The 15252-nt window shown below is 30.0% G+C and overlaps 1 protein-coding gene across 1 annotated transcript; it reads left to right on the forward strand.

Moving 5' to 3' along the window:
- Positions 1 to 2704: 2704 nt before the first annotated feature.
- Positions 2705 to 15118, forward strand: Cmtr1 (Cap methyltransferase 1). Its single transcript, XM_015978374.2, has 12 exons — positions 2705 to 2883; positions 2950 to 3056; positions 3125 to 3280; positions 3331 to 3498; positions 8207 to 8665; positions 8722 to 8905; positions 8952 to 9186; positions 11323 to 11513; positions 11565 to 11696; positions 11749 to 11968; positions 14614 to 14843; positions 14892 to 15118. The coding sequence occupies exons 1-12, from the start codon at positions 2868 to 2870 to the stop codon at positions 15005 to 15007; spliced, it is 2214 nt and encodes a 737-aa protein (XP_015833860.1). The 5' UTR covers positions 2705 to 2867; the 3' UTR covers positions 15008 to 15118.
- Positions 15119 to 15252: the final 134 nt, after the last annotated feature.

A 15252-nucleotide genomic window follows, 5' to 3' on the forward strand; every position in this document is an offset into this window, starting at 1 on the left:
TTTAATCGAAACTTAAAAAAAAATCGAAAATTTTGAAAAATGTCAAATTTTATTAGCCTTGGATATGTTGTCTTTATCTATTGTTAACTCATTAACCAAGAAATAAGTAAAAGTTAAAAATAATTGTTAAAATAAGACGTTTTAATTAAGAAATTTTCAACACGAAATACTTGATTTTTATGCTACAAACGATGTTCAAACTAATTTCCACTAACTTCTTGGCTTTCTATCTCCATGATAAACCAACATGAGAATTTTTTTCGCTCAGTTTTACTTAAATGTACTATTATTAAAGTAATTATTGCACCCAAGTTTAATTTTTGGCTAACATACATACAAGTGACGGATATCGCTAATAAATAACAGTATTTTCAAAGCTTACTTTGTTTTACTATTCCAGAAAATTTTTAAATTATTATTTTTTTATATTTTAATAAAAGTAAAGGTGGGTATTATGTTAGCATCATTGAATTCAGAAAAAAATGCTCTTTTAAAAATGATTAAATTTGACCCCTTGTGCCAATTAAAAAAAATCAAGTTAGCCTTGGATTTTCAAAAGAAATGACGATAAAAATTTGAAAAAGCTCTCAGATGATAGAATTTAAACACTTTTAAATGTTTCCCAAATTTCAAGGTTTTCTGTTAAAGCGTTCTGAAAATATTTAACTGTATCCATACTTTTTAGCAACTCTGTATATGCTATTCAGCTGTTTTATTCTCATTCAAGTCAATTAGACAAGATTTTTGGATAGTTTCTAAACTAGCCGCCTATTTTAGTTGAAGGACTTCATTCTATTAAGACAGCCGACGGTTTGGCTTGTTTATAAACTAACTAGTTTACAAACTAGCCAAGTTTACACATTAGCCGTCACATATACAGGATGTCTCACGAGATAATGTACGTATTATTTTAACCAGAGATTATTTTTTTTACTCAGCTCTATTTACGCAATACGTTTCACTGCTGGCGTAACTGCCATGGATAAGAAGACCAAAATAAAAGAAAATCGGTTAGTATTTAGCAAGGATATCTAACCTCCTTGGTATTTAGCCTTTGGTCAAAATATGGTCTCAGTACTATAACGAAATAAGTTCATTTTGACGAATTTGAGTTACGAAGGACCGAACTTTTGCTGGTATTTTGCAAATCTGTTTTATGTTGAAGTAGCATGGTTTTTACATAATAACTAAAAGACACTGTAAACTATACAAGTTAGAACATTGTAAAATTTTGTTTGAAAAATAAATAAATAAAAGATAGTATAAAACGCGAATTGGAGGAATGAAGTACAGAATTTATTTCTTTAATTTTATAAGAACTAAAACGTGGACGTAAGTTTTTTTTCAAATTAGAAGCCTTTTAATTTTTAGCCCGTTAAAGTTTTGTCCATATAATATTAATAATGCCTTTTTCCCTCTGTTTTTTTCTAAAATTTACTTCTTCATAACTTATAGTCCGAAAACTCGTGATAAAAAAATTGTAATTGTTTTCTCTAAGCTCTATATTTGAAAACAGATTATTTTTAATGCAAATAAACAAAATAAATATTTTACTAAAGTCAGCGTTTTAGCGAACAGGACACTAAGGATAACAGCCCTTGAAAGTTTTTTTGTACTTCCGTCATCAGGAAGTGGTCATAAATTAATGAAACTTTTACAGTAGTCTCTAAGAGTGACAAATATTATATAATTTTTTAGTTGTTTTTAAATGGAAACGCAAGAGCGAGAATTACTATTTTAATATTTTTGTTTAATAAAAACCACCCCTTTAATAGTAATTTTTGTATTAAGTGCGCGAAATGAGTGTTTTTTTAATGGCGCCTGAGAATGTTATTTTAGTCGAGACCGCCAGGTCGAGACCTAAAAGACATTCGAAGGCGCCATTAAAACATGAATTTCGCCACGAAATACAAACAACGTTTTTTCTACAGCCTCCAGATGAAGAAAAAAGTAACAGAAATTAGTTGGAACAAAATGATCTGAAAAATCGAGTTGCCTGCACAGTTAAAAAATATTATTTTTTCACTGTGAAACCGTGAAAAAATAATATTTTTTCACAGTGAAAAAACGTCAAACTTCGCGCATAGGTAACCATGCATAAATGTCACGATTTTTTGACGGCTGTAGAAAAAAATATATTCACCAACTTCCCGTTAGTGATAATATTGTATTCAAATTTATGGCAAATACGTAAAATGAAATGTCAGATCTAAATTTATAATTTTTTATATTACTTTACATTTAAATTAATTTGTAGACTTGTAGAAAATAATGATTGATGGACTTATCTCATTATTGCACTGAACAAAGGTTCACAAATTTTCGGTGTTATAACAAAATTGTTTAATAACATCTAAATAAACCAGTATATTGCAAAACCAATTATTACATTTGAAATTGCAATATTTTTCTCAAAAAGTCTAAAATTGGACTTATTTTGTTATACCATTGAACACCCCATATATGCACCACCTCTCGCGAGACAGCCTGTATAAAAATTGTCACCACAGTCTCCAGTTTTCTAAATAAAACTAACAAGCTCTTCATCAGAGTTGAATCCTTCTTATTCTGACAGGTTTAAGTACCAGAAAACTAGCAAAGGCAATCATTAAACAGAAAATTCTAATCCAACTGTTGCTTACCTATTTTATAAATTTTTTTAATAGGCTCAAGGATGGTGAGGCTGCCTATACAAGGTTGCTGCTTCCTGATTGGTCAACAACGCACAACGTGAAGTGGGTTGCACTTCTAACCTCACTTTCTGACTATTGTTTATTTTCGAGTACTGAAATATCTCTAATAAGGGTATTTATGTTTTACGCTAAGCAGTAGTGAACTACAATTTGGAGCATTTTTCTATTGTAAAAATGGACCCACTTGCAGGTTCGTTATTTAGTAAATAAATCGTGATGCGTATTAGCTAGGTTACTTTTATTATCCGTTTTTCAGGGGGCGAAGTGAACATTGGTCGAGAATGGCCCACTATAAATGCGAAGGATGATGAAAAGGAAGAGGAAGCTTCAACATTTGTTGATAAGAAAATCCTCAGAATGATGGTACTTAAATTATTATCATTTCTTGTGGTGGCATTGAGTGAACAATTTTTAATAATTTGTTTTTGTAGAAAATGATGGGGTATCAGTCTGGTTTTGGCTTGGGTAAGAACAAGCAAGGTGTGACGGAACCTGTAGCCGTTGAGCCACATTTGAGTAAGCGAGGTTTAGGATTGGAAATAAAAAATTTGGATTATTCTAAAGAAGAGTGGGACTACTCTTTAGATGTATGCTTTAGTTTCGTAATGTCGAGTTTTATATATAAAAATTGTTAAAGAAACCAACAGTTGTTGAAAAAGTTAGCTGGTTGTGTAGCGAAAAAGTTTTGGAATTGAGCGAGGATGAGATGGTTAAATGGCCAAGGGAGGGCAAGCCCACTAATAATATGGAAGAAGAGTTTAATTTTTGCGACAAACAAACATTGCATGATGTTCTACAGGGAAAAGTATGTAATTTGCTCAATGTAAAAATGTTTGAAAATGGTTCCTCACTAAGTCATCCTTGAAATTTGAATTTCATGTGTTGCTTAGCTTACTTTGAGATGTGATAGTTTCCCTAAAACCTCACACAGCACTAATCATTTTGGATAAAAGGATTTGAAACATAATTATTCATCACAGTTCCTAATAGCCCTAAAAACTGAAAAAACTTATTGTTTATCTGTACTCTGAAACTACAGTAGATATTTGGAGGAGCAGCCACAGGGTGCACCACATTGAATTATTGATTTATTATTTATTTACTGATAAACAAACATTTTTTATTTTCTGAACAGTCTGTATTAGTGGCTTATACAGCGTGCTCAAAAACTGGCGCACCAACTCAATGGTGTGTGGTAGAGAACTGGTTACATATAAAGGTAAAAATAGTAAAAAAAATTTTTGTATTAAAGTTATTGATAAATAACGGATTTTAGATAAATGATATGTGGCAACGTTGTCTAACAGTCATGATCGCAATAGAATTTGAGCATCAATAAAAATAAATTATTTTTAAAACGGTTTCCTAGGAAATAATTCCCAGTGTTGTCACATCTACACATTGTGATTTTTTTGATGAATTTTAATTTTTTTAAATTAAAAAAACTGCTAAAATGTGAAAGTAAATTTAAAAATAATTATTCATCGTTTTGTTACGGAACGATTACTTGGTATGAAACATAAAAACATAAAAAAATAATGAAAACCAAAGAAGTTAACACAATAAGTTTATAGCTCCAGATTTTTTAAAATATGACTTTGGGAATTTTTTCAACATTTTTCCCGTAATCTGCACTTGCTTCTCAATAACGTACCACTGGTGCGCCAGTTTTTGAGCACCCTGTATCTACGTGAAGCACCTAATATCGCATATAATATTAATGATTATTATTAAAGCCAATACCATGCCATAATTTGAATTTATTATATCTATTATAGAGTAGGCGGTTTTCTTCGTTTATGATTGAAAAGCTTCAATTGAAGGAAAAAATTCAATCTAATTAACTCGTTCGAAATTGTTATTTCACTCTTCAGATTAATTGTTATAATCAACATTTTCACACAAGTTAAAAAAATGTTAAAGCCTAGTATAATTATAAATTTAAATGATCACGTGGTATTAATATTAAACAAATAACATCTTCAAATTTAATACAAACAAAAGTATTTTCTCCATTTTTATTTGTAATTGAAAATAATAATTGAGAAAAATTTGCGTCATTATGAGGAAATATTGCATAAGAAGTTAATTTATAACTCAAATTTAAATTAAATGATTTTTATGGTTATTTTAATTTTTTTTAATCCAACTACATTAGATATCACGATTAAATTGCAAACAAAAAAAAACAACTTCAATTAAATTGGAACATTTTTTGCCAAAATTTTACAAAATAAGTTCTCAAATTTTCTCTTCGTTTCAAACTTTCCTGTACTCCCGAGGTAACTCCCTTATTCTAAATTTGAATGTATAGTTTTTGGGCGTATTTTTACTAAAAATCATACTAACGCCCGGTTTTCAGTTGACTGTTAAACCAAAGATATTTTGGTTACAGTTTATTTCCTGGATTGACGTATTTCATTGCTTGGCTATGATTTAACCAAGTTTAAAATGTTTACCGAAGGAAATGTGTCGGGTTATCAACTTTTTTCAGGGTTAGTCATACTCGTGAGATATCACGCCACTTTTTGCGACCCGTTTTTAGGTGTGTTTTGGTAAAATCCGTTTTTTGTGATTTTTTCAAAAACTGTAAGAGATAGTATAGGAAGTATTGATAAGTCACCGTAAATATCGATGTTTTTTCGATTGCCGTTAAGAAAATGGGGTCGTTTCATTTGAAAAAAAACTGGGTTATAGCAGTTTTTTGATAACCATTTTCAAAAAATAATATTATCCATGAATTGGACAGATGACAATTTTGAATAACCTTCGGTTATCGAATGCAAAAAAATATTCACTTATCGCAAAGCGTGCAAAGGCTGTGATATCTTAGATAAACCCTTGCAAATGAAAATTTTTACAAAAAAATTGACATATGTCAAAAATTATAACAGATATAACTTGGGTAAATTTTATTCAGCTTAAGAAGGTGAATTCAAATATGCAATCAAAATGTGTGGTTACTATTTAAAATTTCAAACTTGGCGCCAATTTTTTTGTAGTTCCGGAAGCTTAACCATTTTGAAAATAAGTTAGTTGTACTCAGAATGGTCGACTTGGATCGTATACAAAATTCTTAAGCTCTAGCCACAGATCTGTGCTCTAGCTGTATTAGATGTTAAAAAGTTTTATTTAGAATCACCCTATATATTAGCTCAATGACCCTGAATGATAGGAAAGAGGGGAGTTGTTGGCCTTGTAAAGGGGGTAATATGAGAGCCTTGACCTTGAAAACATTAAGGTCCAATAATGACTTTGCTTTGAAGTGGTGGGGGAAGTGGGAGGGGTTGCCTTGAAAAAGTAGAGAGAGAGAGAGAGAGAGAGAGAGGGTCTTGAAAGAAAGATAGGGGAAAATGGGCCAAGCTATGATCAAGGTTGTGTTGTGTTACCTCTCATTCGTTATTTACTAATAAAAACTAATTATTAAACACTGACCGGCTCGTTTGCACAAAAGAACGGAGGAAAACAGTGAAAATTATAAATGAGAATTTTGCAAAACTTTATATAGAAAAGTTGTTGTGTTTGACGAGTTTTATTACGTGGTAAAATTAACACACGTACAGGGTGACCCAGCGGTGCGTAATCGGTCTATAACTTTTTTGCTATTTGAAATATTGCCATGACATTTTTATTATCCGATAGATCGACTTAAAATCCACAAACTAAAAATATTTTTATTATGCACAGGGTGTTGTATACAACACAAAGTTATATTTTTTTTAAATGGAACACCTTATATATTTTTGCATAATTGGATTCTACGCAAAAAAATAATGTAACTTTATGTAAACTGTTATGGGTCTATCTCTTTTCGTTTCGGAATTATTCAACTTTTCGTTATAAAAAAGACCAATTTTTTAAAAATCACTGCAAAGTCGCTTATGAATAATTTCCGATAAATATGCAACAGAAAAATTCAGAATACCTTGCAGTTTTAGTAAATCGACAACTTTTAGTTAAAGCACGCAGATAATATACAGGGTGTGCCAAAACGCAAAAAGTTAAATAACTAATTTTTTTCGAATGGAACATCCTGTATTTTATTAAATGTATCGAAAGCATTTTTGATAAGCCTTCTAACGGTATAGGGTTTGCATAGCAAATTTAAAATATTTTTCCAAATTGTTCAAAAAAAATATATTTTATTACAAGAAAATTTGTTAGCCTAGAATCTGATAGTCAAATAGTAATTAATTTTTTGACATGTACTAATGTGACTAATTACACAAGTAATCTAATTATTACCTGATACATAAATGAATTTCACTCATCAAGAATTATTGAATAAAATAAATAAAAAATTTATTTTTTATTTTTTTGAACACTTTAAGAAATATTGTAAATTTGCTATAAAAACCGCATATCAATAGAAAGCTTATGAAAAATGCAATCGACACATGTAAATAAATACATGGTGTTCCATTAAAAAAAAATGAGTTATTCAACTTTTTGCGTTTTGGCACACCTGTACATTATTTCCGTGTTTCAAGTAAAAATCGACTATTTCCTAAGACTACAGGGTATTCTGAGTTTTTCTGTTGCAAATTTACCGAAAAATATTCATAGGCGACTTCGCAGCGATTTTTCAAAAATTGGTCTTTTCTATAACGAAAAGTTGAATAATTCCGAAACGAAAAGAAATAGACCCATAACAGTTTATATAAAGTTACATTATTTTCTTGCGTAGAATCAAATTATGCAAAAATATATAGAGTGTTCCATTTAAAAAAATATAACTTTTGTTCACTACCCTGTATACAACACCCTGTGTACAATAAAAACATTTTGAGTTTGTGGACTTTAAGTCGCTTTATCGGATAATGAAAACAGAATCGCAATAATTTAAATAATAAAAAAGTTATAGACCGATTACGCACCCCTGTGTCACCCTGTATTTCTGATACAGCCTGTATAAATTTTATTGTTTCAAATTTCTGTCTCCATCTATTATTAAGATACAAGGCTAACTTGATTTTTTTTAATGTCAAGAAGGATCAAAGAAAAAAATGTTACTGCCAACTTTAACAAATAAGGAGAAAAATATGACATGAAAAATCAACACAACTTTGGTGAAATGAAATCGCTAAAAAAGTGAATTCTATTATCAATTGAAACGGAGAGTAATAACAATATTTTCAAAGGTAAGTTTTCTTTTCCAGAAATCCAGAATACAATGTTTGAATTTAATTTTTTTTTACCTTTTATTAAAGATAAAGGTGGGTTCTTACATCATTGAATTAATAAAAAAATGCTCTTTAAAAATTATTAAATTTTACCCTTCGTGCCATTAAAAAATCATGTTAGTCTTGTATTTTTTAAATAAATGAAAGAAATAGAAAATTGCAATAGATTTCAGGTGATAGAATTTAAACTCTTGTAACTGTCCCCCAAATTTCAAGGCGCTCTGTTAAACTGTTCTGAAAATATTTAGCTGTATCCAAACATTTTAGCAACCCTGTGTATGTGTTAATTATCTCTTCATCTAGTTTTGAATCATTTTCTCCTCTTTCTAGAATATATTTGACGTACTAGACCTTAAGGAACTCTGCCAAGCTCGTGCGCGAGCGAACCCTTTTGAAACAATCCGTTCCGTTTTTTTCATGAATCGAGCGTCGTTAAAAATGGCAAACATTGACGCTGCAACCGATTTCATGTTCACAAACATAAATCACAGCCACCATGAAGATTCCGGACCTTACTATTTTGCGGACGTTTGTGCCGGGCCTGGGGGATTTACCGAATACATTTTATGGCGAAAAAAATGGATGTTTAAGGGATTTGGTCTCACATTACGTGGTGATAACGATTTTAAATTAACGGAGTCACTTTGTGCCTCTCCTGTCACTTTTTTGCCACTGTACGGAGCCAGCGGTGACGGCAATGCTTGCTCTCCTGAAAATATCAGCGATTTTTCTGAGAAGGTTTTGTTCGAAACGGAGAACAAAGGAGTGCATTTCATGATGGCAGATGGCGTACGTTTGGAAAATATTTCTCGCATTTTTTCAAGGTTTTTCTTGTCGTTTTTTAGGGGTTTTCCGTTGAAGGGAACGAAAATATCCAAGAAATTCTGTCCAAAAGTTTGTACATTTGTCAGTGTTTGATTGCTTTGGAAATTTTGCGTAAACATGGTCATTTTGTGACCAAAGTATTCGACATTTTTACTTGTTTTAGTGTTGGACTTTTGTACCTAATTTATCATTGTTTTGAGAAAGGTATTTTTTTGTTCCAAAATTGCTCGTTTCTAATTGGCTATTTTAGTATGCATTTTGAAACCTAATTCGTCAAGGCCTGCAAATTCGGAACGATACGTCATTTGTTGTAATTATAAGGGCCGGGAAAATGTTGAAAGCATAAGAATTTATTTGAAAAAAATTGTTCAAAGATTGTGGGAACTGAAAAACGACAATAATTTGGACGTAATAGAAATCGTACCTTTATCTATCCTAAAAAGCGATCACAATTTCTATTCGTACGTTTGTGATAGTAATAATAGGTAAGTTTTTCGAATTTATGCAGACTGAACCAAAAGTAACGCACAAAATTTATCATATCTTTGTTAGTAATCATTTTTCAAAAAAAAAATCCTTGAACAGATCGCTTTTTTTTTTAAATGACAACCTACTTTTTGTTCACTGTTTTAGATAAGACACATCTTTTTGGTAGAAGAAAAAATTTCAAATGAAATTAAAAATTAAATAATATTTTTTTGCACTTTTGGGGCTAAAGTGGGTCATTTATTCCCTAGGAATTAATTATGAACTGAACCCCCTAGAGAGTTTATTTATTCCCTCTGGAATAAATGACCTACTTTAGTCCCGAAAGTGCAAAAAATATTTTTTTATTTTTTAATTTCATTTGATATTTTTCTCTTCTACCAAAAAAATGTGTCTTATCTAAAACAGTGAACAAAAAGTAGGTCCTTAGGAATTCATTATGAACTGAACCCCCTGAGAGTTCATTTATTCCCTGTGGAATAAATGACCCACTTTAGTTTCTGTAGACAGAAACTTCGTAAAGTAACTATTTTAGTCTCGGAAGTGCAAAAAATAGCGTATTTACCTCGGGATCAAAGTGCCTAAATACCTTAAATGGTTGTTGCCCTTTAACAAATTCCACTCGCGGGATTAAATGCTGCACTTTAGTCCCTCTATATATTGGATGTTTTATTCTCATCCCACAAACGCTGCTAGAAAAACGGTAGGTGATTTTATTGTATACAAGGGGTCCGTTTTCTGAGTTCCACCATGGGGATCTCCGTTATTATAAGAGATACGAGGTCGATTGAATTAGGGCAAAGTTGCGCATGTTTATGCTGAACAATCATCTGCAAGAAAATTTGATGTGTCATTTTTAAATTTTGAATTATTGGAAAAAACGGAAACTTGTAATTTTCGTTTTTATTTTTTCAAGTGAAAATGAAAAGAACTAGACGTTTTTAACTAAGACGTTCTTCAGGTACTTTTTTACAAAAAATCTGAAACCGTCATCGTATTTTTCAAAGCGATCTTGATGTCAGAGTTACTACACTCAACTTTGTTTTTTTTATAGAACCCATATTCGCTTTTTGTATTTTTGAAAAGTGTTTTTATTCTTGGTTACAACGATGTATCACATTGTAAACGTTGATCAAAATGGAGAAAAAAGCATTTTTGCGAAGAGTGCTTTGGAAAAACGTCCAAGATTTTGTTTTTAAACAAACTAGATTTTGGAGGTGTAATTGAATTTGGATCTGGAAGGTTCATTTTTCTGCCAAGCTTACGTATTTAAAAGACTTTTTAGTTATTTAGTTTGCTAGACAACATTTTTGACGTTCTTTCCAAAGCACTTCTTTGCAAAAACGCTTTTTTCTTAATTCTAATCAGCATATAAGATTCGATCATATCATGGTGATACATCATTGTAATCACAAACAAAAAGACTTTTCAAAAACACAAATATTAAATATGGCGTCCATAAGAAAAACCAAATTTGAGTGTTGTACCTCTGACATCAAAAACTCCTTGGAAAAGATAATGACAGATTTAAAATTCTTGTAAAAATGTGCCTAAAGAATGTCCTACTTAAAAGCGTGTAGTTCTTGTGGTTTTCGCTTAAAAAATAAAAACGAAAATTACATACAAATTATTTATTTTTCTCAATATTTCAAAATGGCACATCAAATTTTCTTTCAGATAATGGTTCAGCGTAGAAATGTGCCACTTTGCCATAATTTAACCGACCTCGTATCTCTTGTAATAACTGAGCTCGAAAAACGGACACCCTGTATAAGCGGCAATTATTTTTTATATTGGTTTTTGGAAAAATTGCATGAAAACATTTAATATGATGTCTAAACTCAAAACATTAACAAAAAAACCTTCATATCTTTATAATATAAAGCAAGAACGAAAAAATTACGCTCTTTGTGTAATACTCTTAATAACTCTTACAACTTTTTTATTTTACTTTCTTCGTTTTTAATTTTTTTATACCTGTGTTTATACTTAGTACCGTAATCATAACGTTAGAAGTGAATGTAAAAAAAATCGACTTGTTCGAGGATTTTTTTTTAAATTACTCATAACCAAGATATGAATTTTGTGCGTTACTTTTGGTTCAGTATTTTGATTCTTTAACACTACTTTTGCAGAATAGCCAAAAACCAAACGATAAGTCTACAAAAACTTGCCGCTTTTTGTAGAAACCCTTTGTTGACAGAGTACCGACAAGAAGAACTGAGAAGACAGTGTCTAGATTATTGGAAAATTCCAGACAAACCTAAAATACCTCTCCCCAAGTACACAACGGAGAACCTACTTGACGAAACAGTCGAAAATAGAGGTGTGTCATTTTTTTAATTTTAATTTTTTTCTTTAATATTATTTTTACCAGAATTACTTTTGGTGCAACCACGTGAGATATACTCAATTGAACAATTACAAACGGTTGTGGATGACTTAAATGACTGGCATTACGCTCTAATGCAATGTAAAAGAGCCACAAACATTTGCAACTTTTATGCAGGTATTAATGGTTAGGTTTATTAATCCCCGGTTAACATACGAGTTAATTATAGGGGTGGGATTATCGCGAGTCTATCGAATGCAGGGTAATAAATGGGTGAGAGTGAAAAATTTGCAACTGGTTCGAGGGACCTTACTGTATGGAGAATTGGTAAAGGAAAAATGTTACATGGAAGAATCAGTTGGAAAAGTTGGATATAAGTATAGTTTACACGTAATAGACGCATTGCGATTGGGAGACCTCTACTTGACTGATCTAAAATTTGACGAAAGGTAATTTTAACTCTCTAGATGAATTTTAAAACTTCTTCATTTTTTTTGTAATATTTTGAATTAGTATACAAGGTGCCCCTGTTAAAAGTATTTTCTATTTTATCTCAAAAACGAATTATCATCCAGAAGTGAGCATAATTTTTCAGAATTTTTCGGTAATTCCTTACAACAAATATTAATTTTAATATTAATCCAACATGCAATAACTATGCATATTATTTAGGGTGCATAGAAACTTTATCCCATCTTACAAAATTTATTTGATTTAAGACATTATTTAACAAAAATAATGGTCAACATTTATAAATCAGCCTTTCCAGGAAAAATGTAACCTGACCCCAAAATTCAAAAATGATTTTAGTAATATTAAGTCTCTTTCAAGCTACACGATTCGGTTTATATTTAATGTATTTTGCGAGAGAACGGATTTTGACAGAGGATATTATTATTATTATTATTATTATTATTATTATTATTATTATTATTACAACTGTTGAATATTTTTTGAAAAGTATTTTTCTGGTTTCTGGTAGTTTAGAAAATGGAAATCGGTAAATAAATTGATAAATAATATTACTTTTTGATCTTTATAACTTTTGTTGTATCATCCGTTATCAAAAACATAAAATGTTCTTATTTTTTACGTTGTTAGACAAAACCAAGAACTTTTAATTTCCACTCTCTAATTAATATTTAAAACCTGTCCGAGTAAATTTTTTAGAGCTATTTTCACACACAAGTTTTTTTTGTCCCGTCTGTCATATGTAAACAAAAAATAAACTGATCAGAAGTCGTAGCACATTGCCTTATTTTTCGGTTTTGTGGTTTTAAAAGTTTCAACAAGTTCCACCTTTTACTTTAAAAATAGTTGTTGGAATTAGTGCCTTTTAAATTAACAGAATTTTAACACGAATGTTCAACGATAAAAATGTGTTTTTGTGTCCCGTCCGTCATCAATTTGTATTTCTTTTTCCTACTCTTATTTCATATTTTAAAAATGTGCCTCTAATTGTAAGTTACAAAGAATTTGACTGGTACTAAAATCCTATAAAGAAAAATTCACTTCTACTAATACTGGGCGTCAAAAACTGAAAATGAAATCTAAAAATTTGTCCGTTTAAATGGAATGGCTGAAATACTTTTATAAACTTTGGTGCACTTTTTAATTTTTCTGTTCACATTCTTTGGATTGTAAATTTTAATGTGTTTGACTATTTTAATTTTAAATTTCTGGCGTTTATATGCTCATTAAATCATAAATTAACAAAATTCATTTCGCACTTTTGATGTGAAGTTGAAGTTACATTGGATTATTTACTTTACTCTGTTTTTTTAAAAACAAAAAATAAGTACAATAATGTAGTATTTTTGTTAAAGTAATTAATTGTGAATTGAATGATAAAATTAAAATGAGAGAACATAAGTTAGAGACGTTATTAAATTTAATAATAAGAATTCGGGCCAAAGTCTTATAAATAACAAATTGTAAATGTTAAAACTTCCCTTGAAATGGGAGTAATAAATTCAAATTTAGAAATCGCTTACTTTTTTGAGTTCTTTAATTAAGTTCGGGTTTTAAGTTTTTGAGTATATTATTCACGATTAAAGGATTTTAGGTTCAGTTTAGATTTTCGGATTAAATTTATTTTTTAAATTTTCATATTTAAATTTGTGTTTTAGTTTGAAATTTGTTGCAGACTTATTTGCGTATTTTTCATTCACAAACTTTTAATTTCGTAAACACTTCGATTTTACACTACGTATAAACACTACCAGATTGCATTTTTTGGACGTAATCAATAACTGCTTTTTCAAATGTTTAAAGTTACTTAAATATTATATTTTTTGTTATCAGTAAGAGACATTTATTAACTGGTTAATATTTTTCGAAAAAAAAATATTTAAAAGCATTTTAGAGGCAAAAATAAAAACTAGGTGTTGTATTATTATTTTAGGTTATTCAACTTTTATTTATTATTTTTTTTAACTTCTCCAAAAAATGTTTAAATCCTTTAGTATTTTAAGGCTTAAAAGAAGAAAGTATGAGCTTTAAATGCTTTAAGCTCATACTTTCTTCTTTTAAGCTGATTCAATTGTTTTTTTTTGCGGTTTTAATGTAATGATTTTTTTAAATATGTGCAGATATCGTTAGTACTTTAGTTTTTTAAACTTTTAAGCTAAATCCAAATTATGGGTGTTTTATTTAAAAACAAAGTTTGAAACGCATTGTATATACTTGAAAGTAATTTTAAGTGATATTAGAGGGTCATATCTATATTTTTTTGAATTTGTTTAAATATTTTAACATTTTCTCGCCAATCATGAGCTTTACCAACTCGCTGGTATAATCTATGGGCAAAAATAAGCTTCTCGCCACAAAAATTTGAAAGAAAAACTTCTTTTCTCAGGAAAAAAAAATTACAACCATGTAGCAAGTAATTTGACGATTATCATAACTAAAAACTGGAGCATGCTGTTTTTTATGACTTCGTTTTCACCCTCCAAATTTCCTAAAACTGTAAAGACTTTATCGTTATTTTTTGTGTTTCTAACTAAAACTTCTTCTCTTAAAATTTACTACTGAGTCCTAAAATTTGAACCCACTTTGCCCCAAAAAATGTTATAAATCGTTGTTTTTTTTGCAGAATTAAACTAATTAAAATCTATTGCAAAGCAATTAATTATGAATTTCGAACGAATAGTATCAGGATTCGTCCAAAATCAATACATGACTTACAGTCCTTATCTTTGGATCTTCCTTTAACTAAGGATCAGAGTTCTGGAACATATTTTTCACCATTGCCAGTTTTGGGTTATAAAGTCAATAATGAAGGTTTTGAAGTGAATTCGCTTCTACTTTTAAAAACTGGCCAACGTAAGTAGGAGAGTTACTAATGAATTTTATTTCATGATAATGTTTTAGACCAATCGTTTCATTCTACGTATGTTCTAAGGGTGCAAATGTTTTTGGAAGGGGACCAACATTTTTCCTTGGATAGTTTAGTAGAGTTAATTCGGCAAAAAAGGGCTTTGTTGTGACATGTGTGTTGTGTTCGTTGTTATTAAGTAAATAATTCACTTGCAGTAAGGAATGCATTAACTAGATTCTCAACGACGTTAAAAGATCACAATATTTTTTTTCCTACCTCATATTATCCATTTTTGAGTTAACAGTATTTCTTAGATTAATTAAGTTGTTTTAACACTTGTACTTTTAGGTCACAAACACTGTAAATAGTTTTAGAATCCATATTCGTTGACTCGTTGTTTTTCATGTTACTGAT

The sequence above is a fragment of the Tribolium castaneum genome, chromosome 1 (assembly GCF_031307605.1).
Source record: "Tribolium castaneum strain GA2 chromosome 1, icTriCast1.1, whole genome shotgun sequence".
Classification (NCBI taxonomy): Eukaryota; Metazoa; Arthropoda; class Insecta; order Coleoptera; family Tenebrionidae; genus Tribolium; species Tribolium castaneum.